The following is a 27,075-nucleotide window of genomic DNA, read 5'->3' as shown; positions in this document are numbered from 1 at the left end:
TGACAGAAGAATAACTCTACAGATCACGTGGGGAAAACATGGCGTCTTGCAGCAGGTTGCCCTTGCATCCTTTTCTCTCCACTACATCAGCACGCCTCGTCTGTAACAGAAATGTCCAAGTTGAAGCTTCCACAGCAAAGAGTTTATATCCACCCATTTTGCCCTCTCGGACCGCGAAGAGTAAGTCAGCGAAGGGCCGCGTGGTCACTGAGTTCTTTGAGCAGCTGCGCGCGCGCCCCGTCCAGGAGAAGATCCGCGCGCTCACTCGCGTTCAGCGCAAGAAGTACGTGATTTATCCACAGACATTTGCTCTCAACGCGGATAAATGGTACCAGCACTACACCAAAACCGCATATATCAGCGGTCTGCCAGAGAAATACACCGAAAAACATTCCGCGCCGGTGATTGATGAGTCTGTGTTGTCTGAGTTGCGATCTGTGGTCTACAGCTTTATCTTGCAAGAACATTGGTACTTGAAGAAAGGGAGAACTTTCATCCACAGAGAGCAAGAGCAATTCGTCACCCCGTTTTTAAGGAACATGGTCTGTGCTTTAAAAAACCTTCCTGCCAAAGAAAACCCCGTGCTGTGTCTGTCTAGTTTAGGTGAGTTTGACCTCCATGTTTACTTTTCTCATTAAAAGGTTTTCCAATCAGTAATGTAAGATTTCTCTTTATATTGTTTAAAGTCACAATGGAATCAAAATTGACGTGTTTTTTTATGGAATAATGCAGTGTTTGTTATGAATGATTATCCGTGCACATACTTTAAGTAATGTGACCTGTAATCTTATTTTAAAATGTCTTCCCCTCCCTCTTGCAACGACTTCTCTTCTCTGATGACGTGTTTACTGGCATTAGGGCGGGGCACATGACATCACAGCAATATACCTTTTTCACAGCAGCAATGAAAGCGAGGCTGTGAGGGATAGACATGCATCTCTTCAGTGGGTACTGTTATTTAATGTGTTTTGGATTGTTCTGCTGACAAAACAGTGCAAAATTCTTTCCAAGAAATATGAGTAAACAAAAAACTCCAGACAACATGATCAGTGGAAAATAAGTGATCTTAGAGCATTATAATATAGCTTTTACAGCAGATGCCACTGAAAACACGATAAGTGTATTCTTCACAGCCTCTCTTTCATACCTGTCATGGCGCTGCTCGCAATCTGGTCCATAGCAAACCACAACAATCCAAAGATCCAATCAAATACAGATGGACAAAATCAAGTCCCACCCTACATTTGTTTTCTTGTTCGAGAAGCCATTTCACTCGGATATAAATCACAATAGGGAAGAAAAGACTTCCGTTTCATACTGGCTTTAAAGTATATAGTGTTTTTTTGGTCATTCTGGTGTAATTTAATTTCTTATTTATATATTTTCGTATATTATTTTGTGAAGATTTTGATCCTCAAGTCAACTATTACTGGCTACGGGGAGAAAGGACTATTCCAGCAGGACACAGGAGTGGACGGATCGAGCCGATGAGATTCCAGATTGATGACAAACCTCACAGTCAGATCAGAATCCCACAACAACTTCCTGAGGTAGGAAACATACTCCCATTATGATTATGATGAATATTATTTATGCAAATTTAAATGATGACTACAGGCAGTGTTTAAATTGTAACTTTAACAAAGTCTGTGGTAAGTGCTGTTGTCATGCAACATTTTGGAGGAATAGCAATTAATGTATGAGATGTGCTTAAGAGTGATGTCATTTCCTGCAGTTTGTTCCTCTTGAGGCAGAGATCTCCGCTGAAGTTCCTGTCATCAGTTTGGCTCCTGACCGGCTCCCCTTGTTCAGGAGACAGTATGACAACAACATCTTCATAGGTGAGTCTGTTCTAGTCTTATTTTAGTATATACGTAATATTATAATAATACTCATTTTATTTTAGTTAGTTGGCAAAAGTTTGTTTTCATCTGTTTATATTTTCTTTCAGCTTTCTTTTGATTAAAATGATTTTTGATAGTTTTAGTTATTAACATTTACAACACTAGTCTGTTCCCACTTTTTTGTCTTCAGATATCCCATGATGCAATAGATAATTGTAACTCTAAATTCTAATTGGATGTTGTACATTTTATATTAATGGAAAAGCTTCCTATGTTGCTTGGCTACTGTAAAGGATTTATATTTTGTCTAAATAACTAATTACATAGTGAAAGAGTGTTCACTATTATACATTAAAAATTCATTGTAGTTTATCTATTTATTGAGCTTTGGTGTCTTCTCACATTGCTGGTGTCAGTTGTAGAACACCTGTAGTTAGTGATGGGTGCTTTTGAAACACTGCTTCATGAAGCTTCAAAACCTTTGAGAATCATTTGTTTCAAACCAGTGATTCAAAGCATGTATCAAACTGCCATAGTCACTTGATTTTGAGGCATCCTTACATCACTGCTTCAAAATGTTTTGCAATTTCAATGGTCCGCCTCTAGAGGGCGATGATCTCTGTGAACCCGTGTCTATATAACTTTTAACTGATCTTTGAGCAATTTTATCATTTTTTAGACAATTACACAATTGTAAAATAAAAAGGAAGAGTTGTAGTTAAAAGTCTCTAATTGGTCTGATTAACGAAGTTCTCCATAAAACAAACAAAACAAACCCTACAATAATACATTAAAAAGACAGTTTAATGGTATTAGATGATTTGTTAATTGCGTTTAATTGACTACACCTTCAATAAAACATTTGCAATTGATTTGTAAAAGGTGTTTTATGCAAGTTTGCTGCATTTACACTGTTCTGACCAGCAGGGGTCACCATTGTGTGGCCTTTCAAGCTCTTCAAAACTGAATCATTTTGTGAAGCAATTGGTTAAAAGTTTCGAAAAGCTTTGTGTAAGATTGTAACATTCCTCAGTCTTTCTTTTTCACTCATTGGATGAATGACTGAGGCCTCCCCTAATATTTTGGCTGTCTGGGCTGGGCCTCTCCTTCAGCTTGGATGATCTTCTGCCTCTGATCTTGTTTTGCTTTCTCCATAAAGAACTGAGCTCTTTGGCTTCGTTTTTCCCATCACTACCTGTAGTAAAATCACTGTAGTGTAGTAGTTCTCAACCAGGTGCTGGGGCCTCTAGGGGTCCTCTGCAAACTTCCAGGGGGGCCCCAATTAATCTTTAAATTGGTACAAACCAGCTTGGACCCACTGCTGTAGTCGCACAGCCTCCCTATGGCCAGTGGTACATGAGAAATGAACTATTACTTTTGAATTTAAATTCATTATGCTGAAAGTATGTGCATGTTGTTTTACTCCACAGGCGCCAAACTGGAAGATCCATGCTGCTACGGCCACACACAGTTTCACATGGTCCCGGATAGGTTTCGCAGGGACAAAATGAGCAAGAGAGGCCTCTCTGATCAAGTCGAGGTGTCACTAAGAGCTAACGGTATTGCCAGCCTGTTTGCATGGACAGGGGCTCAGGCTATGTATCAAGGTTGGTATTTGGATCTTTTTGGGGTACATTTTTATTAAATAATGCCAGAATTGTCCTGAGGTCAGGTTAAAATAAACTAGAGCTACGCGATTAATCGTTAAAATATTGCAAACCCGATTCAAACACCCACGTGATCTTATTCCTAAATGACAATGATTCGGCCATGTCTTTTAAGCCTTTGACAATCACAGCGAAACATTCAAATCTCGGAACATTCAAATCTGCTTCAGTAACTCGCCTTTTGAAATAAACTTGACACTTCTAATGAAGATTGTATCAATTACAGGGTTACACCAGTAACCAGTACACCAGTCATTGAATCATTAATTCCAGAGATTCGTTCAAAAACACTGAATCATCCAGTAATGAATATGAGCGAGTCATTGAATCATTTATTCAAACGATTAAAAATAATAATTCAAATTAATTAAAAAAAATGTAAATGGACTACAGCAATAAACATTTTGTCAGAACCTCTAGTCATAGCATATGTAGTTGTCCGTTCAGAATCGTGATCTCTATTATAAACCAAAAAAAGTATTTCTTCCTTAACTAAATACGTTTTGTTCTGCCAAGGCTTTTGGAGTGAAGAGGACGTGAGCAGGCCGTTTGTGTCTCAGGCTGTCATCACAGATGGGCAGTTCTTCTCATTTTTCTGCTATCAGCTCAATACTTTGGCTCTGAGTCCAAGGGCTGATGGCAACAATGCCAGGAAGAACTTATGCTGGGGCACAGAAAGCATGCGCTTGTATGAGAGAGTCACAGACGGAGACATAGTGGGCTGGAATGATGCAGTTCTGAGACTGATGCTGCAGTTTCTGATGAACAAACCACAGTGAGAACGCTGAAGCATGGATATATGATATGATTGTTCTGTGTGTGTCAATAAACATAATATATACAGCTGCATAGTTTTTGTCTCCGTTCAAGTATGATTTAAAAACAAGATGTTTAACGAAGATTTCCTTTCGGAGTCAAGTCACCTTTATTTATATAGTGCTTTATACAATACAGATTGTTTCAAAGCAGCTTTACAGTGATAACAGGAAAATAACGATTCAATGATCCAAGCAGAATTCAACTCTGCTGTTAAGCAGCTCTAAAAAGACAATAGTAAACAGTTATTAATCAGTTCAGTGTTGTACATCAAATATGAAATCAGATCAATTCATCTATAAAGCAGCTCTGCAGAAAACAGCGATGTAATCATCCAGGGCGGTGTTTTCCAAAAGCATCGTAATCTTAGAACAATTGACACCAATGGTCTCTACGATCAAGTTAGGCTTACGGAGCTTTTGGGAAATGTAGCCCAGCTCAGTTCAGTTCTCATCCGATAGTGTCAGTGCATTCAAATCGGTAATATTGCTGAAAATTAAAGGGATAGTTCACTTTGAACTTTGCCATGTCCAAGTGATCCGATCTGACGTGTACGCAGACTGGTGCATAGATATATACACACTAGACGTCGCCTTGTCTACGGCAATTCATCTAGTGTGCATATATCTATGCACCAGTCTGCGTACACGTCAGATCAGATCACTTCGACATGGCTGTGTATAAGAGGTAAAAACGATATAAATACTGTTCGTTTTCTCACACAAACCGCTCGTTTCGTGTCTTAGGCCATCAATGTGTACTTACGATGGGGAATTGTTTAATTTGGACGACGGGGAATTGTTTTAATTTGGACTCTGTGCATGCTCTTTGAGACAGTGACCATAGACCTGCATTATATGACTGACAGACAAGAACGGTTTGACCTAAAAATATAAAAATTGAAACTACTGCGGAAAAAAAGCAGTAAGGGCTTTCAATGGTCCCTCCATTGAAAGCCCACACAACCAAAACTTTCACAAAGTTCAAAAAGTCATAAAAGTAATCCAGTCTTCTGAAGAGACACAATCACTTTACATGATGAACAAACCCTATTGGTCCTCGCTTGTCAAACAAGCACAGCTGAGCTTCCATTGACCTCTATGCATGTGCGGTGATAAATGTTATTTGATTAAAAGCCTAAAGCATTTTCATCATATAAAGTGATCTAACCCTTAAATAAAGCTTTCAGGAATTTAGTTTACCTTTATTATTAAACTGATGTCCAAAATAGGTCATATGAACCCTGAAACTTTATCATAGCACTATGTTGAAGTATGAAAACATGCTGTTTTAAAACATTTAATATTAGGGATGTAAATATGTATGATATAGGATATTGCTGTGACAGACAAAAAACCTTATTGCTTATGTGATTCAAACCACAAGAATTAAAAAACAGAATAAAAATGTTTTATATAATCACACGCTGCTCTTTCATCTGATTTCATGAAAATCTCAGTGCTCCAGTTTTCTTTGTCTCGCCGTGTTCTCCAATCCATTGCTGTCATCATGAGTGCTAGAACAGAAATCAGCAACATCACTAACAATGTCTGAAAAAACTCCAAACAAGTCGAACTATTTTACCATCAGGCTTCAGTGAACTGATCTGAAAATACACTTACAGTTTTCTGGTTTGTTCAGAGTAGACATCATTCTCTGCAAAAGGAAAATTTGCAGAGAATTTACATTTGTGACAGCTCTATATAAATATAAACGACGGTCTTCCTATTAATCATTGAAGTATTACTGTACCTCCTCCAGAAGAGTTGTTCTGTTGCGGCTTGTTGCATTTTTCCCAAAGCAAAATCAGTGTGACCAGGACAATGACTTCAACCACTATGGCTATGAAGGGTTTGAGAGGCTCAGTGTACGACATGACCTTCAGCTCCACATACGACTCGCTGGGTTTGATGTCAAACTCGGCACTGCAGATGTACTTTCCAGAATCTTCCTCGGTCAGATTCAGTACAGTCAGTTTTGATTTAGTTCCATTATTAAGGATCTTGTAGTTCAGAGGGTTTGCAGTGACATTGATGAACACCTGTGAGGAGAAAAATATTGATATGAACAGTGTTATTGTTAACTAAAACTTAAACTACAACAAAAAAATGTTTTCAGTAACTGAAATAAAGATGAAATAAGATAAAATATTAGATGAAAATAAATGCTGTCTTGGTAAAATCCATTGCGACACTACCGAGGGGTGGTAGTGGCGCAATGGATAAGACACATGCCTTTGGTGTGAGAGACCCGGGTTCGAATCCACTGTGAGACACCAATGTGTCCCTGAGCAAGACACTTAACCCCTAGTTGCTCCAGAGGCGTGCGACCTCTGACATATATAGCAATTGTAAGTCGCTTTGGATAGAAGCGTCAGCTAAATGAATAAATGTAAATGTAAAATGTAAACCTGTCAAATAAGATCCAATTACTTAAAGGGATAGTTCACCCAAAAAAAAGCAAATTCTGTCATTTACTCACCCTCAAGTTGTTCCAAACTATGTAATGAACTAACATTAACAATGAACAATACAACTGTAATTGTTTACAGTTCATGTTAGCTCAGGACCATAAAAAAAAAAAAAAAATACAACTTTTGATTTAAAAAATGTATTAGGAAATATTCAAATGTACTAATTTTAATCTTTAAAATTATCGTGAACTGAATTTAATAAATTCTTTAGAAGCATTTTTCATTGTTAATGCATGTTTGCTTAATGTAGTGAACTAATGTTACCAAAACTGACTAAAAATTAAATAAAGATGGTAGCATTTTATTTTACAGTCATGTTCCCCATGTACATACGATGTACTTATTATATCAATTACAATAACTGTGTTATAAATAGGTACTAACCCTGAACCTACTCCTAAACTGAACCTTAACCCATGTAGTTACCTTATATTACCAGTACTATCTTGGGTAACTACATGTACTGTAAAATAGTGTATCCATAAAAATAAAAAAACAAATAAAAATTACAAAAAGTGCATAACTAAATTCCCTAAAAATATAAAATTAAAAGCTAATTCAAAATATGAATAGATACTATAATAGCATATAAAATAACACTGTATATGAATAAGCCTTTTATTGTGTGGTAATAATCAATCCCACATTCCCCATTTCTGATTCACCTTTTCAGTGTTGTTTGCCTTGTACCAGTTCCACGTGTTTGGTGTGTGTTTGAGTTTACACTCGAGTACAACTGAATCTCCAATGTAGCTCACTACCGGCTTGTCTCTTTTGTCTTTCATTACCGGAACTTGAGGAAAAGCACAATACATCAGTTTATCCGGCAACATCTCTAACAATGATAAATATGAAAACCATTCCAAGATGTGCATAAAAGGATAAACATACCATCTAAAACAAATGTTACTTGTGCCTCATTTTCTCTGAAGACGCATGAATAATTTCCCAGGTCTCTGGTCTGTATACTGAAACTATGAAGGAAGGTTAAACAACTTAGAGCAGTCTTAAGTCATTGTTTAGTAGTAATACTGAATTTCTTGTTTACTTCTGCATTAATTCGACATTTAATAGAAATGACACATAATCATTGTGTGTAAATAGACATCCACTTACGTCCTTTTAAGAATATACTGTTCATTGTTTCTATTTACAGTTTCTTCAGAGTTTTCAATTTCTTGTCCATCTTTAGTCCAATAGCCAGTAATGTACAGGGGGTTATTTGGTAAATCAGTTAAGTTACATAAAAGCTCTATATATTGGGGTGTCAGGATTGTAAGCTCCTCAATAATGACTTGACTTTGACCTGTATGCCAAAACATCAGCAAAACAAACCTCTTCATTGCAATTATGTAAAGTAAATTCAGCTAATTATGATGACTAAATTTGTATTTTATCATTTGTACACTTTTAAATACATCCGTTGATGTCAAATGCATGCTTGTGTTGCGTAATAAGATATGACAGGGTAACCGTACCTTTAGATGCAGCTTTTTTGGTTGTGATTACAGGATCAGACTCTGGGGAAGAGGTTGTCTCTGGGGAAAAAAAGACAATGTGTCACATTCAAATGTCAAATGTCGAACTTGATTTACAATACTAACTCACTTCTACTAGAGAGACAGGCCTAGTCAAGGTTAAATGAGATTTGCATTACTATAATAAGCCTCAGCTTATTGAACAATAAAAAGTGCAAATTCAGGAATAGTGCAATTACTTTAACATCTCCTAATAACAGTCGAGAGGACTTCATTTCAGTCTAACTGATAGCAAGGTCATAATGTCAAAGCTTGAAAATAACATAACACTGCCCTAATGTTACGCTAGACTAACAAGCAGACGTGCCAAACCTGTGTTCATCCCATCACAGTAGAGAAGAAGTAAGATGAGAAGCATGACATTAGCCATGGAGAAGAGCGCTCCTTCCCTGCAGCTCTGCTGTGTGCGAGGCATCTTTACTGGTGCGTCTTCTTTTCGGAAGCAGGTCCCCAGGGACAACAACCCCCCCCTCCCTTCACCCATCTTTACTGCTGCTATGGTGACTTGGCAAGACTGGTGTATGCTTGCAGCTTCCTGCTGTAAATTAGTCATGAGGTGGCCACAGCACTGCCTGATCAGATGATAGGAGAGCCTGTAACATCACCCTCTGTTGAGATGGAGCAGACACTGTGAACTGCTGGCACATCTCAGTGTTTAAATACAATACAAAACAACTGGCACACTGCTATTCATTAACTTGAAATGTTTCGACCAGACCACAAGGTCTTCGTCAGGCAAACAGCAAATATACTACTAAATACAACTTATATATCAGCATAATGAATGATCCCACATGACCTAATTAATCAATGAATTCCCTAATCATCCCGTGGACCAATGAAAATAGAGGGGAGGGTGGAAATTAATATATTGAATTTTCATTCAATATATGAATAATAATGTATTATTCATATATTAAATAATGAACAAATAATAATTACCCCCCGATAAATTATGCATATGCTGTGACTTTTACCACGTTCAACATTTCTTGACATATTTAGTTTGTTTAAGCATATGGTTCAAACAGCACAATTGATCTTACAGTCAGAATTTCATTGTATACACTTACACTGGAAGATCATTTATTTAAAAATGTTATATATTCTGAATTCATATTTTGAATGGATCTGGGTTGGAACAAAACATGTTTGTAAGTATATAAAATCCATACTTATGTGATGTAATTAAAATAATGTAGAGCTTAATTTTTAGGCAATGTAGAAACTGAACTAATTATTAGAACTTTGCATGACTGTAATCACACTTTCAGGATTTACGGTATTAGATCAGATATAAATTGTAATAATAATATACATTTATTATTGCTGTTGTTATAATTATTATTCATATTTATCAATAATTAATGATTGCAAAGGCAACTGTAATTATTAATAGTATTATAACAAGCAAACAAACAAATAATTTCCTGTAAGTGTCCCACACAAATAATAACATTTTATGAAAAAGGTGTTTTGGGACTAATAATAGCAGCAGCAGCAATAATAATAATAATAATAATTCATTTTTATTACTATTTAACAATAATCAATTTAGATGCAAATGTAATAAAGAAATAGAAATATTTTTCATAAGAATTCCCCAAATAATAACATTTTCTGAGAAAGGCTTTTTTGGATGGAAATAATAATAATAGCAACAACCACAATATAAACAATATACTGTATATATATATATATATTTCTTCTTATTCTTATTTAACAATAATTAATGATTGCAGATGCACCTGTAATTATTATTAGCATTCATCATAAATAAATACATAGGCCTACATACAAACAAACATAAATAAATCCCTGGAACTGTCTGGCACAAAAAGTCAAATTTTTTGTGAACGTTTTTTCTGCAAGGCCTTGACAAAGTTGTAAATATTGAGCAAATGATTAATTAATAATTTCTGCCAATGGAAATAAGGGCCTCAGACGAGCTGATGGAATTTGGCAGAATATTGTTACTCTTTTTTTGGCCTGGGTCATAGTCAGGAATCAGGATGTTCTTGATGATGCAACTTGTCGGCAGGGCTCTTGCTCAGAAAAGCCTCTCATTGGATTTACTCTGATAGACCAATCCTGGAGCTAGAACGAAGCTTGATTCAGGGAAGAAAAAAAAAAGGAAAGGAGAAGTGCATCTTTCTTTTGCAAAGATCATCAGTTCACATTCATTGTGATCAGCCAGGTGAAGAAGCAGGAACAACTAGCAAAATGTCTCATGATGGAATGTCCAGGGAGGAATATGAGGAGTATCAGAAGCAGATGGTGGAGGAAAAGTAAGTTTGAATCTCTTTTAAAGAACATTAGGTTAGAAATTAAACTCTTACTGCATTTGTGACATGGTTTATAAACTCACTGAGTATAAATATAACTACCCTTCCAAACATTACAAGCATTACATTGGTTGAGCTGTGAAAGAAACTACATGGTAAATGCATGGTAAATGTGAGGTTTGATGCTTTGTTGTTGCAGTTCTTGAATGCAACTGGTGTCTTTGCTGTTCTTTTATATTCCTGTTTTCTGTGTTGTTTCCCCATCAATCAAGGATGGAGAGAGATGCAGAATATTCTACAAAAAAAGCAGAAAGGGCTTGTTTGAGGACTTGTTTAAGAGACAAATATCGAATTCCAAAGGTGAGAGTCCCGTGCAGACGCAGATAATCCAGGAATCCTTCTCAATGATGCTTAAGGCAGAACACTACAGAAACTACATACACTAAACTTTATAGTTTTATTCCTATCCATATTCAATTTAGAAAACATTTTATTCTTAAAAATATAGTGAGTATATCCAAAAATTCCCTTCGTAAAAACCTTCGACTCTAATATGTCAATGGAATTAAACAAGAATTTTGAACCTGGCTTTATACAATGTTCAGATTTATGTTCTGGAAATGTATGCAAATTAGTGCATATTTAATTAGATAATCCCACATTTGCATATTTAAACATATCATTTAAGAAAATGTGTAATGTAAAAAAAAAAGGGTGCAATTCTTAATGTAATAAATCAACTGAGGACGTACGGAGATATCTGTTAGTATCATTATTTTTTTAATCCTATTCACCTGAGTTGTCTTGCCTTAATTGAGTTATTCCTGTCCCCGACTGACTGTAAGCAGCACATTAATAGCATCACGTGTGTGAAAGCTTCCATTGCAGACTGTGGCAGGAGATTAAGTCATAAAATAGTCACTTTGGATGAATAAGGCTTAACCACCCGCAGTGATTCTCTAAACTGAGCTGTGATTCTATAGTATTTTCCAACCTTATCTCACAGGAAAACGTAACTTGTACGAGGTGGCAATTTGATGTGAATGAACAGTCATTATGAAAGGCCACCCCTAACCCTGCCCCTAAACCTACCTGGCAATTTGCCAAAAACGTAAAATAATTACGAGTTGCTGCGAGATTTCATGTCGAGTGACATCTGTTGAAATGAAGATTCATTAAATAAGAATGGTTATACTAGAAATCATCTTTAGAGAAGTCTGACTCCCTAGGGAAAATGTATAAAAATGCCATGGGAGGTATAAGATTTTATTAATTGGCATGGCCTTTCCAGTTGTATAAATCGGTCTTTTATGATTAGGCTACCTCATATATCCAGGTTTTTCAACACAGGCGCCCCAATGGGTATTAAATGACCATTATTATTTTGAGAGACAATGTTATCATGGTAACACTTTATTTTACAGTGTCATTGTTACATATGTTACATGTAGTTACTATATTAAGAACAATTACATGCAACTAACCCCAAACCAAACCAAACCCTAATCCTAACCCTATAGTAAGTACATGCAGTTAATTAATATTACTCTGTACTTAAATGTATAATTACACTGTAACAACGACACCTTCAAATAAAGTGTAACCCTTTATTTTAAGGTGTCAGTATTACAGTGTAATTATACATTTAAGTACTGAGTAATGATCATTTACTACATGTACTTACTATAGGGTTAGGATGAGGGTTTGGTTTAGGCTTAATTGCATGTAATTATGCATAATTTATAGTTATTACTATAGTAACTACATGTAACAATGCCACTGTAAAATAAAGTGTTACCGTTATCATTATTGAAGTAGATAAAAAGCATAGTGTCACCACCTATGTGTTCGGAGTACATTATCCTTTTCAATGTAGGATTGATTGACATGCTGATGTTTTTTTCCCAGAGCGAACAGGATGAGATTATGATTCAGCAGGCCGGAGACGACATTGACGTGCCAGAAGAACTGCTCAAGATGGTGGATGGAGAGGCGCCACCGGAGGAGGAAAAGGAGTCCATCATGGGTCAAATGCAGAACCTTCAGAACATGGATATGGATCAGATCAAAGAAAAGGCTCAGGCCACATTCGTGGAGATGAAATCCAAGGCTGAGGAGAAGTGCACTCTTATGTAACGTGTAGAAGAGGTTAAAGTTATCTAGTGTAGTTGTCTAATCTTGACACTCATTTACTTACTAATAGTTTCAATAACCTGATGTCCATCACTCTTTAAGAGATCAATGTCCTTGTTCTGAAATTCATTTATTCTTAGTTCTTTCATTTGTCCTTTTTTTTCTTTTCAATCAATCTTTTTTCTTTGCTTTTCTTCTGTTGCTTGATTTTCTTTTTTTAACCAAACTGTGATCACTGAGTAATCTTAAATTGCAAAGTAAATGTTATGACTTATGACCAATATCTACATGCTAAAAGACAATCATGATATTTGATTCATGCACTTTTTATTTAAAAATAAAGGTTATTTTTCTAAACATCTGTTTAAAATCCACATGAAAAAGACATGTTTAAAATGTAATGAGATGATGAGATTTTTTTATATAAATGATAATTTAACATGACTAAATACTTACAGTATGTTACAATATTTTCTGTATGATCAAATATTTTGAAGGTGCCGTAATAAGTTAGTCACATAAAGGTGAAGAAACTGTTGGAAATTAAACATGACCACCTGAGATATAATTTTTGCATCACTACCACCACCAAATGCAAATGCAAAAATGTATGGATGGATCACTTATAGTTAATTTATAATCTGGACATTTAAGCTGGGATAGGAGACAGCTTCACCCTTAACATACTAAACCCACAATGAAAAATCTCTCATCATTTCAGCCAAACTCAGACTACAGGAGTTCTTAAATCTTAACCGATTGTAAAATCTGGTTGCATCACGCACATAAAGCCGGGGATACACTTAACGACTGTATTTTGATACTTAGGATTGATCATGCCGAAATGTGGCGAGTCAGAGACAGTTGTGTTCAGTCGGTGTTCACAGTCTGTGTTTACAATCTGCTGTGGTAATTGGAAACAGTCTGTAAGTGTGTTCAGTTCAGTCTTAGGATGTTTCAGCTAGTCGTTAAGTGTATCCCCGGCACTGTAGTAAAATAACGTGTATGTGCGCAGGCGCGTAGTCTTTCTTTACAAAGTGACATCGCCAACTACTTGTCTGGCATGCATAACACAGCGTTAATAGTCGTCTTCGAGGATCCGTGTGGACGGGGATCGTTTGTTGTCATATGTACAAATAAAAACCTTTTCCGTTTTTAGCACATTGTCGTTGTGTAAACGTACCCTAAATATCAAACATGTTAGATATTGTCGGGGCGGCCCCAATGTGTCCGCGAGCAGATTGGGAGGTTTAAGATTTGATCTGTAAACGCTTCACATTACCAGATAATCTGGGCCGAACAACAGAACCGACCGACGCGTTTTTTTTTTTTTTTTTTATGTTGGAAGGGTTAAATGAATCTCCTGTAGTCTGAGCCCGGTTGACTCACTCTCATGCAGTCCGATATGTACGACTGCCTTTCTTCAGATGAACACAAATGAAGATTTTTAGCAAATAAATCCATAATCCATCTCTGTGAATGCATATAATGTAAGTGTACGGGACCTCCCAAGCCGACGCTTCAAAAACCCACACAAAACTCGCTTATATCATGCTGTGCACTATATACACACACCTATCGTTTCGCTTCGGAAGACATTCATGATTCATCAACTGGGGTCATATGGGTTACCATCGTGTTTGTTTTCAGTGGTTTTTCCACTTTGAGGGTCCCATCCACTTGAATTATGAACTCACAGAGATGGATTATTATTCTAAACATTTTCGTTTGTGTTCATCTGAGAACAAAATTTGCATTGTGTGCTCAATCAAGGATGGTTATAGATTTGCAAACTATTCATGAACTCATTCTGCATGTCATCAATGTCATCAGTGGTCTCAATGGGAATGCTCGGTGGGTTCAGGAAGGGTGAGCACGGCATGTTCTCGTATTCATGTGAATGGTCACCGTGCAATCGAACGTCCCCGTAACCGCCCACAGCTCCGTGGAGATGCTCGCAGACGTTGAGGTAGGGGTTGGCGTACTGCTGGGTGAAGCACGGACCCTGGCCGTGGAAGCGGCGGTCAGACGCGGGACTGTGGCTGGGACTGGTCGAGGGACTGTGCGGCATGGGACACGTCAGCTGGCAGCTGTTCTTCCTGGTGGGGCGGTTGAGATCCAGTTTGGCGGTGAGGGGCTTGCCGATGTTAACTTCCATGTTCCACTGGACCAGGTCATCTAGGCAGTTAAACTGGACTTGAAGGCAGACAGTGAAAGCTAGTTCCTCCTGTAAAACGGGAAGAAAGCGTGAGAAGAAGAAAAGGGATCAATGTAGTTTTGAATTAACTGCATTGTAAAGCTCAATCTAGCTAAAGACCTATTGTGAATCTTTCTAGGTTGTGATGTGTTGAAGAAGTCTTGAGATGTACCTTGAGTTTCTGCACTGAGCTGAGTCTGGTGTAGAGGCAGTGCTGAGGAAGACTGCCCGAAAGTAAGAAGCTTCCCGTTTCTTCTAGAGTTTCCTTATTCATCAGCTTAGGGTCTACATCCAGGTCCTTCAAAGTCAGATTCAAAACATTCATGTGTATCGCAAATATATGTCAAGAAACACAGTTCATGTAAAATGTTAAGACTGCTATTAATCCAATTAAAATAATACTTAAAAAAAAAGATTAGTTATACTGTATAGCTTAAGAATTAACCTGCTCAAAAGCTTGGGGTCGGTCCGATTTTTTATGTTTTTGGAAAAACACTCATACTCTCCAAGGCTGCATTTCTTTAATCAAATACAGTAAAAAAAATTCTAGTTTAATATATTGTAAAATGTAATTTATTCCTGTGATGGCAAAGCACCATTACTCCAGTCTTCAGTGTCACGTGATCCTTCAGAAATCATTCTAATGTGCTGATTTGCTGCTCAAGAAACATTTATTCTTATTATCAATGTTAACTGATCAATGCTTAGTTTTTTTATGGAAACCATTACAAGATTATTTTCTTTTTTTGTGAACAATTTTTTTTATTATTATTTAGTTTCATACAAACAAACAGAAAATAGAATAAACAGGGCATACACATGTACAGAAAATACATTATACACCCCCACATTCCCTCACTCGCTCAAACCAAAAACTACAATACACACACAATAAAAACAGAACTAACACAATTCTACATTTAACATTTATTCTACCACACCCCACCCTACCCCACCCTTACAAGATTATTTGATGACTAAAGTACAAAGGAACTTATTTGAAACAGATGTTTTGTATCATTATAAATGTGATACTGTCACTTTTGATTATTTTAATGCATCCTTGCTGAATAAAAGTATAAAAAATCATCTTAAAATCTTACTGGTTTTGAATATGAATATAAATAAATATTGCATTGCAGATTCTTTCTTCAAAATAAAAACAAAGACCACTTACCAGAGGAAGGTTAGTTATGTGGGCCTGGCATGCCAGCATCTCCTCTGACTTTTGCACAATGCTGGTGTAGATGACCAGCACATTGGAGAACTCAGCAGCAAAGTCCATTTTTATCTGAACTCCACACTCAAAGTCCAGAATTTTGCTCTCCGGCAGTTCTGGGTTAAAACAGATGCAAAATGTTAGTTTGATTCCCAGTTCTATTTCACTTATCTGGAATTATCATCTGTGTTAAAGGGATAGTTCAAAATGAAAATTCTGTCATCATTTACTCAGCCTCATGTTGTTCCAAACCTGTATGACTTTCTTTCTTCTGCTGAACACAAAAGAAGATATTTTAAAGAATATGGGTAACTAAACAGTTGCTGGGCCCCATTGACTTCCATAGTATGGGGAAAAAAAGTACTATGAATGTACTATGAATATGAATGGGGCCCATTAACTGTTTGGTTTGTTTGGTTGTTTTCAGGTTCAGGTTTGAAACAGCTTGAGGGTGAGTAAATGATGACATAATTTTCATTTTTGGGTGAACTATCCCTTTAATATCATCAACAAGATTTTTTTGGTTTTATGGGGGTATTGTCAACAATGAAAAAGAGGTGAAAATCATCATTCAATCACCATAATTTTGTAGCAAAATAAAAATGCACTGAACATTTGTTAGAGAAAAAGGATATGGTTGATTAAAATAAACCAATTTAACTGTTACTTTATGTAATAAATGATTAAAAAACATTACATTACATTACATTACATGGAGTCTGTTCTAATAACTGATTGTGATTTTAACTGATACATTTTTTAAAATCATCTTTCACATTACTTGCAACTAAAATGTAATTTTCAAAATATGCCTTTTTTGTAATTATTAATATTCTGTTTATATTGAACTAAAATGACCACTGCTTACATCTAGACAAAACCTTTGAACCTTTTTTATACTGTTATGTATCAGTATGTTGCATAGTATGTTGAAGTAGCTGAAAATACCATGTGCTTTAGACCAGAGCAGGTTGTGTGCCTCGGCTGGATGGGAGTAGTCCCCGGGGCGGATGGGATCGGTGAGGGAACGTCTCTCAGACAGGCTGCTGCGGATCTCTAGAGCCTGCTTACCCTTTGTGGGGTCAAACTGACCCATATCTACAAATAATCAGTACAGTTCTTTGATAATGAAGACACACATCAAGCACAGGTAGATGAAATATACATGTTTGACATATTTCAATTATATTTTATTTATTTGAATATCTAAATTGATCTTTGAAATGACAACGTATAATGTTTAGTAGAAGTAGTAGTCACAGTGCAAAATATTAGTAGCACTCTTTTCAGATCAGTTAATCATTTGTTTGAGCTTAATGGACCTGCATTTAACTATTAAAAGCTGTAATGCTTCATTTAACTTCAACATGCTCATGGTTCACTCACCTTCAGCCACACTGTCCAGCAGAACAGTTATCTTCTCATCCTCTAGGAGGCGCTCTTTCAGGAATTTGATAAAGACTCCATTGGTGAATCCACTTGAACTCAATTCAAAAGCCTCAGCATCTTGGCAACTTCACAAAAATAATATATCATGGGGTAACGTGTCAGATAGAGAACATAATGTACTTCAGCATGTTATTTCTGGATGAAAAACTCACGTTGCATATCCAAAAACAATATTGGCTGTGACTTTGAGCATGACATTTGGCATGGCGTCGTCATGTACATTTCTGAAACAATGTACTAGTATTAGAATGATGACAACCAATGTGAATACGGTGTATTATCCTGCCTTTTAAATCCACAAAATCCCCACCTTTTCCTGCACATATCCAGGAGGAAGACATTGAGTCCAGTCTCCTTCTCCTGCATCAGTTTCAGAATGCTCTGAACACAGAGACAGTTGCCTGAGCGGTATGGATTTGGGGCATCCACGGGCACCATGAAGCTGTTCCCAAAGTTTTCATAACCATGTCCAGCATAATACAACAAACCTACAAGGAGGAGAGAGTCAAATAGTCAGTTCAGCCAAAAAAAGAAAATCCTGGCACCATTTACTCACCCTCAATGTCATTCCAAAGCCGCATGACTTTCTTTCCACTGTCAAACACAGAAGAAAGTATTTTAAATATTGTCTGGTCAGTTCTATCCCATATAACGAGAGCGGATGGTGAATTGCACTGTCAATAAAAAAAGTACCATAAAGGTGCCACTATTGTGACTTGTGCGCTGAAGTCAAATGATTGCTTTGCAAGTTATTTAATGAAAGTCTTAATGTACTTGCGTACATATTAGGCATATGATGATATCAAAATTTCGTATCACAATGGTTGCTGAAACATTTTTATCAAGGTAAACGGTATTATCACAGTATTGAATTACAAAAAGAAGTTGAAAAGATTAACTTCAGTGTTGCTCTCATAATAATAAGTTTAATAACTATTTTAAATAACCTTTAACATTTAAATTCAATAAACATTGCACAATAAAATTCAAGTGCAAAAGGGCACAACTATAAAGAACAAAACATTTTTAACAATATCAAGATATCTTTTCTGGACTGGCATGTTTTAGTCCAGATTGTCTGAACAAATGTTTGAAAAATAATATTAAAGTTATCATGAAATTAAAATGGAAAATTCTTGTTTTTATGGAATATTGCAATATTTATTATAAATGATTTATCCGTACACATAATTTTTTTAAATTCATGTGCCCTCATTATCTTTAATCTAAATAACTCCCATTCTCTCTTGCAGCAACATCTCTTCTCTAATGACGTTTCTCTCGGCGCAAGGGCGAAACAATCTGTCAATCACATGACATCACAGCGATAGCAAACAACATCCAATGATCCAATCAATACCCGACAGACTAAATCAAGCCCCACCCCACATTTGATCTTGTTCAAGAAACCGTTTCAATCGGATATACATCACAATAGGGAAGAAAAGACTATTGTTTCATGCCAACTTAAAGTATTTAAATAAATAATAAGCATTTTCACAGCTTGTCTGCCATTTTTGTTGACCAATGTAAAAATCAGACTAAATATGTCAATTTTGATGAAAAAGCAGCTAATGTGCATTCTAAGAATCTAAACAATTTGGATAATAAGGTATCTGGAATTATTCATACTGTTAATTACCACAATATTATACCAAATATCAGCACAAGCTTAGTACATATTTAAACATGGCACATTAAAATGTGTTGTGTCAAGTTTGGCATCAAAGATGTCAAATGCCATTAGTTCTCGTGTCTAATAACTGATAAGTGACGCGCCGAGTGTTAATATGTGTGAAAGCATAAAAAGATGGGAAGTGTGATCTCCTTTTGTGCTCCACAGTAGAAATACAATTATACAGGTTTGGATTGGAATGACATGAGGGTGAGAAAATATTGTAACTAATAGTCTCCTGAATTCAGCATTCAACCAATTAGTTGTAGTTTTACATATTGCAAGATGGCATGGTTATTATGGCAATTATATACTTTCCAAAAATCATGTTTGTTTGATCTTTCAAGGCAATTACCATGTTTATAGTAGTCTGCTATAAAACGTAGTATACTATGGTAGCATAAACTATAGCAGAAGCCACAGTACCATAAACTCCCTTATGAAGCAGAGACAAGAATTCCTCCACGGCGTTCCGCATCTCTGACTCGGTCAGATCCAGCAGAGACACCACTTTAAAGTTGAGCTGCCGCAGCAGATTAGTGAGGTCGTACACATCCACCATGGGCGCCTTCAGCTGCGGGTGGTTTCGATATGTGAGGTTACCGATCAGAAGGGCCACTTTGTCTGTAGCTGAAGGGAGAAACACATATTCACTGTGAAAAATGAGAGACTCCAGCCATTTTGAGTTAAATTAATTCATAGAATATATTTGGTCTACTCACCATAAGGTTTCTCAAGACAGTAATCTGATGAAAAAAGTCATAATCATTCACTGACGTACTAAAAGCAAGAAATCTTCAAGCCCGAATGTAATGGGAACACAAAACTTACCCTTCTCAATAGTCAGAAAGTCATCTGAAAAAGAGAAACGTATATAGTAGGTATTTAGAGGATTCTTCTCCGAAGGCATATGATGACAATAATGAAAAGAAAGTTTATAGATCACAAATAGAATACATTTTAAAGACCGAAAAATTAGATTTGACCCAATCCTGCCATAGTGAACCCTTAGTGCCAGTTCACTTAAAAATGAAAATTCTGTCATCATTTACTCACCCTCAAGTTGTTTCAAACCTGTATTATTTTCCCATCAACTCTTTGGTTTGTTTGGTTGTTTTCAGGTTCAGGTTTGAAACAACTTGAGGGTGAGTAAATGATTGCAGAATTTTCATTTTTAAGAAAAAATATTTTGTCCCACATTTGGTCATGTTCTCACACTGCACTCTTTACAATTTCAATGGAAAGTTCTTATTTTTGCAACAGACATGCAGAGCTGCATTACTGAAGGCTTCAGATCTACCAGTGTTCTCCTCCACCTCAATCAGTAAGAGTAGTCAAGAGAGTAGGGAAAAACATTTAAAGGCGTTTCCGGGTTCAATACAAGCTCAACTGTGGCACACCGTCGATTACCATAGAAAGAAAAAACATGTTTAATGTAATGCATTTCACATTATTTATGCTATTGCTGTTGATGGAGCTTGTTTTGAACCTGAAACGTTCATTAAAAGTTGTGAGCATGCATTAGCATTAATCGGCGTGACACTATGATGATTAGATATGACATGCACCAGATTCAGATTGATACCAAAAAGTCCCTAGATGTTAGAGAGGTGCCACTACATATTACATAATACCTTCAGAGCACTCCATTGCTCCTGAAATTTGTAGAGATATTCTTGGATCTTTCATTTCAGAATGGCAAGGATTTTCTTGAGGAGGAACAAGGGGTTGGACCACAAAATGAGTGTATATAAAGTGAACTTAAAAAGAGAGCAGCTCACACTTCTTTCAATAAGGCAGTCCACTTACACTGCCATACAAATCAACATTGTGCTTTTAGAGGTCCCACATTACCGTCTCTGCACTAGAGTTGGATAAGATACACTTCACATTGCAAAGACCATTTCTTGGCATCCTAGCTATATCATCCTGGAGTTATTTATATTAGAGTTACTTGTAACACACTACTGTTTAGAACACTGATTTGATCAGAAAACATCTAACCAAAGAAAAGATATAAAACAAAAGACTTGATCCATACCAGTAACAACAACATCAACTTCATTGCTCCATGTTCGTTCATTACTGCAGAAGATCTCGCAGCGATATCTTCCCTGGTGCTCTGGAAACAAATTCTTGACCTAGTTTAAACCAAAACAAATTATTCAATCACTCTCACTTCACTGACAAAAAAAAGAGTTGTAAATAAAACAGATTACTGGAGCGTGTCTTACAAGAAAATTCAATCTGTTCATCATATAATAGCGATCATAGCGATCGAGTCTCTTTAGAAAATTTGGACTAAAGTGCTCGATTCATATGGATTAGTTTTACAATGTCTTTATGCACTCAAAGTGGTAGTTGCGTAGCTGTCAATGGAGATACAGAAATCTTCATTTGTGTTTTAAAGATGAACGAAAGTCTTACAGGTTTGGAACATCTAACCCTTTTGGTTGAACTAACCCTTTAAAAATGTCACGTTTAATTCTTTACTTGTTGTTTCTTTGTATTTATGTGAAATTTGCTACTAATCAAATACAGTACACTATATAATACAATAGAAAATGTTATCCTCTTACAGTGTACTTCCTCCTGTTGGCTTTTATGATCGGCACCCCGTTTCTGTACCATTGATATTGTGGTAGGGGTCTGCCAATTGCTCCACACTCCAGATAGAGTATATCACCCACCAGCAGCCTTTGAGGCTGAGGCTGGATCAGGACCCTCGGCCTGCCCTCTGTTGCCAAAGACACTAGTCCTGGACAAAAAAAACATCCATTTTGATATCAGTGACACACAGTGACAATATCATGACAATTCAACCAAATGTCTCTCTTGTCTCTGATTTACCATATCTTGGTGGAACATCAAGGACGTCTACTTGGGCCCAGTGACTGAACTCATATGCGTTTCCACAGTTCACTCTACAGATGTAAAACCCTGCATCTTTGACCTGGACTGGGCTGAACACCAGGTCTGGGGAAGAGCTGTTATGTACCTGAAGGGTTGCGTTAGTTATGATCGTGTGAATAACTGACAATGAATTGTTCCTCACTGTAATCTCCTAAGTTTACCTCTTCTGTTTTCTTAAACCACTGGAACTGCACATGCGAAGCACCAACAGCACAACAGCTGAGACGAAGGTTATGTCCGGCAATGACAGCCACTGACTGCGGCTGGACGAGGATTTGAATTCCTGTGAGATCAATTGAGAAAACAGCATCTGAAAGTGGCTTATGAATGCAAATAAATCACATATGGCTATATCATCATAGAATCTATGGCAGGAATTTCTGCAGAATTTAAATGCATGTGATTTAAAGCGTTGTGTGTTTGTTACTTAAATATTTTAGCAAATTTTATAATGTTCTCAAATACCAATAAGAGTGTAAAGGTGCGGCCACATTTACTGTTCTGCGAATTTTTGCAGGCGAAATCCAGTCATTTCAATAGCAATCCACACACGATCAGGAATTTCGTGTGAAGCCAAACGTTTTCTGTCTGACGTTCAAACTGGTCACGTGGATTTGCCACATTAATCAACAGAAAGCTGATTGGTTTGAAAGTGATTTCTGTCTGAGCCGTGCTTCATGCATCGCTACACTATTGACAAATGGTGCTATTTGCCTGCGAAACTTTGCCAAAATTCTTTCTTTTTAACACATTTTACCGTATTTAAATCCATTTCACACACTGTGAAAAATTATATGATCAATAAGTTATGAAAACATATGTTTTTACATTGCTTTAACTCATCAAAATTAAAGGTAGGGTAGGTGATCATTTTTCTAAAAAAAAAACATTCCAAATTTGTTTAAACTGTCTTTATATACCAATACATAATTAAAATGTAAGTACTCTGAAAAAGAAAATATAAAAATCGAGTGACTGTAGACCTTTTAATCTGCAATAAACACAGCTCATTATTTCCATTCACTCCACCCCCTCCCTTCTGAGCTCCTTCCAAAGCCACGCCCCCAAAACACATGAACGCGCGACGCCAAACGCTCAGGCTGGAACAAGACGCATTTATTACCTGAGACGAGTGGAGAGGAAGGAGCGCAGTACATACAGTGACATCATGTCAGAATCACATGTAATAAAATACCTAACTTTATCACTATGAATATAAACAAATAAGATTTCTTTTAGTACTCACTATCAAGCTAGCATATCGATAATGGTAAAGTTTCATTCGGTAACGAGCTATATTTATAAGGCAAAACTAAAAACAGGTTGCATTGATACACGTTTTTCCATTACCATCAGTTACACTGTGATGAAGATGAATTTCGTGTAAGATTCATAACATATACGGTGTTTTGCATGTAAGAGTTTCCATGATGAAAACATTGTTGACTCTAATGAAGACTAACGTACACTCCGAGTCCGGAGACAAGTACCGCATCGTCGGTTCGAGGACAGGTCCGGGGTTGAGGGCGAAGCAGAGGAGGTCGTTCAAGAGCGCGGGCAGGGTCCGAGGAAGTAGTTTTTGCCTTGTTTGCCTTCGCTGACTGCATATGCAGGTGCTTTGAGCTGAATATTTCCGGGAACGGTGACATGTGATGACGGGTACAGAGGTCTGATTTTTTTCATTCCTTTTTCTAAACACATAATGTATTGACTACTATCAGGATGGAAGGACCATTTCACCCAGTATAAAAAAAAGTGTTTCTGAACAGGATTACCTACCCTACCTTTAAGACATTTTCCATTTTTTTTAAGATATACAAGACTCAACTAATTTTTTAAGTCAGTTTAATGTAATTTAAGTTTAAATGACTTAAACACCCAAGTTGATTGTACTTAAAAATGAGCAATAACAATAGTGAGTGCCTTGCCTTTGGCAAGCACCCACTAATTTAAGGCAGCAACTTATTTTTACAGTGCAGAATTCAGATTTTCAGGAACAAATAAAAATCAATTCTGTGTGGGCCTCAGCCTGTTACTTCTTCAAGTATTTTACTTTTACGACTGTGATTATAAATATCTGAGTACAACACAAACAATAAGATAATGTGATGCAGCCTGTACTGTTGAGACATAAACTCTCTCTTTACAATGTTTCCATTAAGGCAGTTGTACCTGGAGGTTTAAGGAACTGCAGCCCATCCGTATGACCCAAGATATGTAGAAACTCAACCAGTTCACCCAACACACATCCTTGATCTCCCATGAGTTTGAGCAGAGTGCGGGAGGGACTCCCTTCCGCCTCCAAAGCCTTCAGAGAACACATGTCCATATCATTGAGACTGTCCATGTGAGTGGAAGGAGACAACAAGAAAAAGACTGTGAGTTTATTCGTATATATTACATTAAAAGGAAAAGTGAATAAAGACAAATAGAGTTGTTACCTCACTTTGAATCGCCTGTCACTGTTCACAATCTCCCCCAGTTTTCGCCATCCCTTATTGTTGGCCTTATCAAGAGACTCACAGAGTCTCTTTAACACAGATTCTTTCAAGAAATTTATGTTCAAAGAGTTGTCATTCAAATCTGACATGATTGAGGATAATGGCTCATACACAACTGTGATTGGCTGATCTGCTGAACTCAGGTTTAAATGTTCAGCAAAGCACCTGCAATATGGGACATTGACATGACATTTCAGACAGTGTCCCGAGATGTGACATACTTCATATGAAAGATATAAAAAAAGATTTTTGACACATTTTACACCACATGACCGGAAATGAACAGCAAAAAATCATGAAATAAAAAACTTGATGCATGGTGACCAACACCTAAAATAGAAACTTTACCTTAAACATTTGTATAATATTTAGCCTAAAAATCTAAAACCTTATATATATATATATATATATATATATATATATATATAACCTGACTTCATTAGATTATGCCAGATACATTTAAAAAAAAAAAAAAAAAAAAATTATGGGTCAGCTAGCCTAAGTGACAGTAGCTATAGGGTTAGTTCAATTAAAATGTAAAAATCAGTCATAATTTGCAAACCTTCATGATGTTCCAAACCTGAAAGACTTTATTTATGTCCGTGGAATACAAATTAATGGGATGTTAGAGAGAATGACAGTCCAAGTCACCATTGTATCAAAATGCAATGAAATTGAATGGAGGCACTTTTTTTTCTTTTCTTTTTTCTTCCACATAAGAAAATAAACCGATACGGGTTTGGAACAGAGGTTTGGAACGAGAAGAAGATGAGTATAGCCTACATGAGGGCAACATTTTAATTTCTTGTACTACTTTTAAGATAGTTTCACTTTTTACAGTGACTTCAACAACCGCATATCGAGTGATGAAGGTTTGTAGCCTAAACTATGAAGGTTTGTAAACTATGAAGGTTTGTAAACTATGTGGCAGCGCGCCATTCCTTCCTATTTTTTTATTTTCAAATGCAGATTACTCAACTGTATGAATTTCTAAAAGTAAATGTTTATGGAAACAAACAGAGATAAAACAGATTAGAATTCACCACAAAAAAAATAAAAAAAAGTGATACCAGAAAGAGTGTAAACATCGGTCGCATACCGCAGGCAGATCAGATGTTCACATGTATCCCATTATACGTGTATCCCATTAATCCTTCGCTGCACTGACTGATGCGGGGAAATCCAACTTACAAAGCATAGACTACGTGTGTTTATGCATCACTTCCTGATGTCTAACAAAGAGGAAGGTGTTCTCGTCTCTCCCGAGTTCAAAGAGTCCTTAAACGGAAGTGTGTTCTTATTGTCAAAAAGACTGCTTTTCAAAACTTTTTCAAGACTGTGCTTTTCAAACGATTACTTTTCTTTACTTTACTACACACACACAAACATTTTAGTTGATTAATGGCCAGATCATCAATGATATTATTCAGTAGCCTATAATGGTGTGTAAAGGTTTAAGTTAGTCTTCTCTGCCACCATATTACTACACTTAATATACTGTGGGCCTATATTTTTTTTTACAGTTTGCTTACAGACAGTGTGAGTAGGCCTACAGTCATTCTCAACCTTTCTGACTCCAAGTCTTGACTGACTCCAATACTTTTTGACTCCTTGATTTGTTTTAAATATGTTTTACTCAATTTCTATCCACTAAAATATTGGCATAATAGAAACATTTATATTCATTAGGCTATACAAATGCACATGAAGTTATAGCCTATAGCCTACACTGCAAACTAAATTTTCTTACTCAGTATTTTAGTCTTGTTTTCTATTGCAAATATAAAAAAAAATCTTAATTTTTTTTCCCCCCGGTTTCACTGACAAGGCTTAAGCCTAGTCCCAGACTAAAATGCATGTTTGAGCTGTCTTAACTGAAAGCAACTTGCACTGACATATCTTAAAACAGTGTTTTATCTCAAGATGCACATCAGTAATGTTTTTTCTAAGGCACGTTTAAAAGCTACTTAAATGCCCCAGTTGAAATAAGGCCTAATCCTGGTTTAATCTAACCCCTGTCTTTGGAACCAGGTACTGTTTTCTGCAAAACTAGCGAGTTTATGCTTAAAATAAGAAAAAAATATCTTCCAGTGGTGTCATAAAAATAAATTAATTTTGATTAAAAGGGAAACCAAGATTATTATTTTACCTCACTGACAGATTTTTTAAAATCTTGTTTTAAGCATAAACTGTACTTCATTTTCACAAGTAGGCCTACAAACTCAAATACATCTTGATAAGTAAGAAGACCATTTTTGCAGTTTAAGATTTTATTCATTTAAATTACTTTTTGGGTCTAGAAAATCACACTTTTTAATTAAGCTTACTTGTACATTCGAATTTGTGTGGGAATTCTGATTTCTTC

At 36.4% G+C, this 27,075-nt stretch overlaps 4 protein-coding genes across 5 annotated transcripts; 2 read left to right on the top strand and 2 right to left on the bottom strand.

Moving 5' to 3' along the window:
* The first annotated feature begins 10 nt into the window (after positions 1-10).
* mrps30 (mitochondrial ribosomal protein S30) lies at positions 11-4,354 on the top strand. The gene is made up of 5 exons (XM_082170754.1): positions 11-603; positions 1,405-1,550; positions 1,736-1,841; positions 3,275-3,451; positions 4,028-4,354. Exons 1-5 carry the CDS (start codon positions 39-41, stop codon positions 4,288-4,290), a joined length of 1,257 nt encoding a protein of 418 aa, XP_082026880.1. The 5' UTR covers positions 11-38; the 3' UTR covers positions 4,291-4,354.
* Positions 4,355-5,249: 895 nt separating this feature from the next.
* emb (embigin) lies at positions 5,250-9,150 on the bottom strand. The gene is made up of 8 exons (XM_082168927.1): positions 8,651-9,150; positions 8,279-8,338; positions 7,917-8,106; positions 7,692-7,774; positions 7,466-7,593; positions 6,080-6,368; positions 5,950-5,983; positions 5,250-5,843 (listed from the first exon to the last, which is right to left on the bottom strand). The coding sequence occupies exons 1-8, from the start codon at positions 8,889-8,891 to the stop codon at positions 5,783-5,785; spliced, it is 1,086 nt and encodes a 361-aa protein (XP_082025053.1). The 5' UTR covers positions 8,892-9,150; the 3' UTR covers positions 5,250-5,782.
* Positions 9,151-10,223: 1,073 nt separating this feature from the next.
* On the top strand, positions 10,224-13,355 carry cplx4b (complexin 4b). Its single transcript, XM_082169492.1, has 3 exons — positions 10,224-10,626; positions 10,896-10,983; positions 12,532-13,355. The coding sequence occupies exons 1-3, from the start codon at positions 10,562-10,564 to the stop codon at positions 12,757-12,759; spliced, it is 381 nt and encodes a 126-aa protein (XP_082025618.1). The 5' UTR covers positions 10,224-10,561; the 3' UTR covers positions 12,760-13,355.
* malt1 (MALT paracaspase 1) lies at positions 13,067-25,966 on the bottom strand. 2 transcript variants are annotated; one of them, XM_082169490.1, is made up of 18 exons: positions 25,810-25,966; positions 24,651-24,875; positions 24,382-24,548; positions 22,371-22,492; positions 22,147-22,294; positions 21,876-22,054; positions 21,338-21,437; positions 20,931-21,005; positions 20,128-20,151; positions 20,019-20,042; positions 19,723-19,926; positions 17,932-18,109; positions 17,774-17,845; positions 17,559-17,686; positions 17,121-17,270; positions 16,131-16,288; positions 15,126-15,251; positions 13,067-14,983 (listed from the first exon to the last, which is right to left on the bottom strand). In XM_082169490.1, exons 2-18 carry the CDS (start codon positions 24,797-24,799, stop codon positions 14,525-14,527), a joined length of 2,463 nt encoding a protein of 820 aa, XP_082025616.1. In that variant the 5' UTR covers positions 24,800-24,875; positions 25,810-25,966; the 3' UTR covers positions 13,067-14,524. The 2 variants fall into 2 exon arrangements, with proteins under 2 accessions (XP_082025616.1, XP_082025617.1); XM_082169491.1 differs by lacking the exon at positions 20,931-21,005.
* Positions 25,967-27,075: the final 1,109 nt, after the last annotated feature.

The sequence above is a fragment of the Leuciscus leuciscus genome, assembly GCF_965113295.1.
Source record: "Leuciscus leuciscus genome assembly, chromosome: 5".
In the NCBI taxonomy this organism is placed as follows: domain Eukaryota; kingdom Metazoa; phylum Chordata; class Actinopteri; order Cypriniformes; family Leuciscidae; genus Leuciscus; species Leuciscus leuciscus.
Note: the sequence above shows the minus strand (reverse complement) of the source record. Positions and strands in the feature narration are given on the sequence as shown.

What these genes read in the sequence shown, in the direction of transcription:
- mrps30 (XM_082170754.1), top strand. Translation starts at nt 39, where the DNA reads ATGGCGTCTTGCAGCAGGTTGCCCTTGCATCCTTTTCTCTCCACTACA. An exon ending in TCCCACAACAACTTCCTGAG is followed by an intron (nt 1,551 to 1,735) that starts GTAGGAAACATA and finishes CATTTCCTGCAG; the next exon opens with TTTGTTCCTCTTGAGGCAGA. An exon ending in TGACAACAACATCTTCATAG is followed by an intron (nt 1,842 to 3,274) that starts GTGAGTCTGTTC and finishes TTTACTCCACAG; the next exon opens with GCGCCAAACTGGAAGATCCA.
- emb (XM_082168927.1), bottom strand. Translation starts at nt 8,891, where the DNA reads ATGACTAATTTACAGCAGGAAGCTGCAAGCATACACCAGTCTTGCCAA. An exon ending in CAAAAAAGCTGCATCTAAAG is followed by an intron (nt 8,107 to 8,278) that starts GTACGGTTACCC and finishes TTTGGCATACAG; the next exon opens with GTCAAAGTCAAGTCATTATT. An exon ending in AGGCAAACAACACTGAAAAG is followed by an intron (nt 6,369 to 7,465) that starts GTGAATCAGAAA and finishes TTCTCCTCACAG; the next exon opens with GTGTTCATCAATGTCACTGC.
- cplx4b (XM_082169492.1), top strand. Translation starts at nt 10,562, where the DNA reads ATGTCTCATGATGGAATGTCCAGGGAGGAATATGAGGAGTATCAGAAG. An exon ending in AAGCAGATGGTGGAGGAAAA is followed by an intron (nt 10,627 to 10,895) that starts GTAAGTTTGAAT and finishes CCATCAATCAAG; the next exon opens with GATGGAGAGAGATGCAGAAT. An exon ending in ACAAATATCGAATTCCAAAG is followed by an intron (nt 10,984 to 12,531) that starts GTGAGAGTCCCG and finishes TTTTTTTCCCAG; the next exon opens with AGCGAACAGGATGAGATTAT.
- malt1 (XM_082169490.1), bottom strand. Translation starts at nt 24,799, where the DNA reads ATGTCAGATTTGAATGACAACTCTTTGAACATAAATTTCTTGAAAGAA. An exon ending in GACAGGCGATTCAAAGTGAG is followed by an intron (nt 24,549 to 24,650) that starts GTAACAACTCTA and finishes TCACATGGACAG; the next exon opens with TCTCAATGATATGGACATGT. An exon ending in AGCAATGGAGTGCTCTGAAG is followed by an intron (nt 20,152 to 20,930) that starts GTATTATGTAAT and finishes TCTCTTTTTCAG; the next exon opens with ATGACTTTCTGACTATTGAG.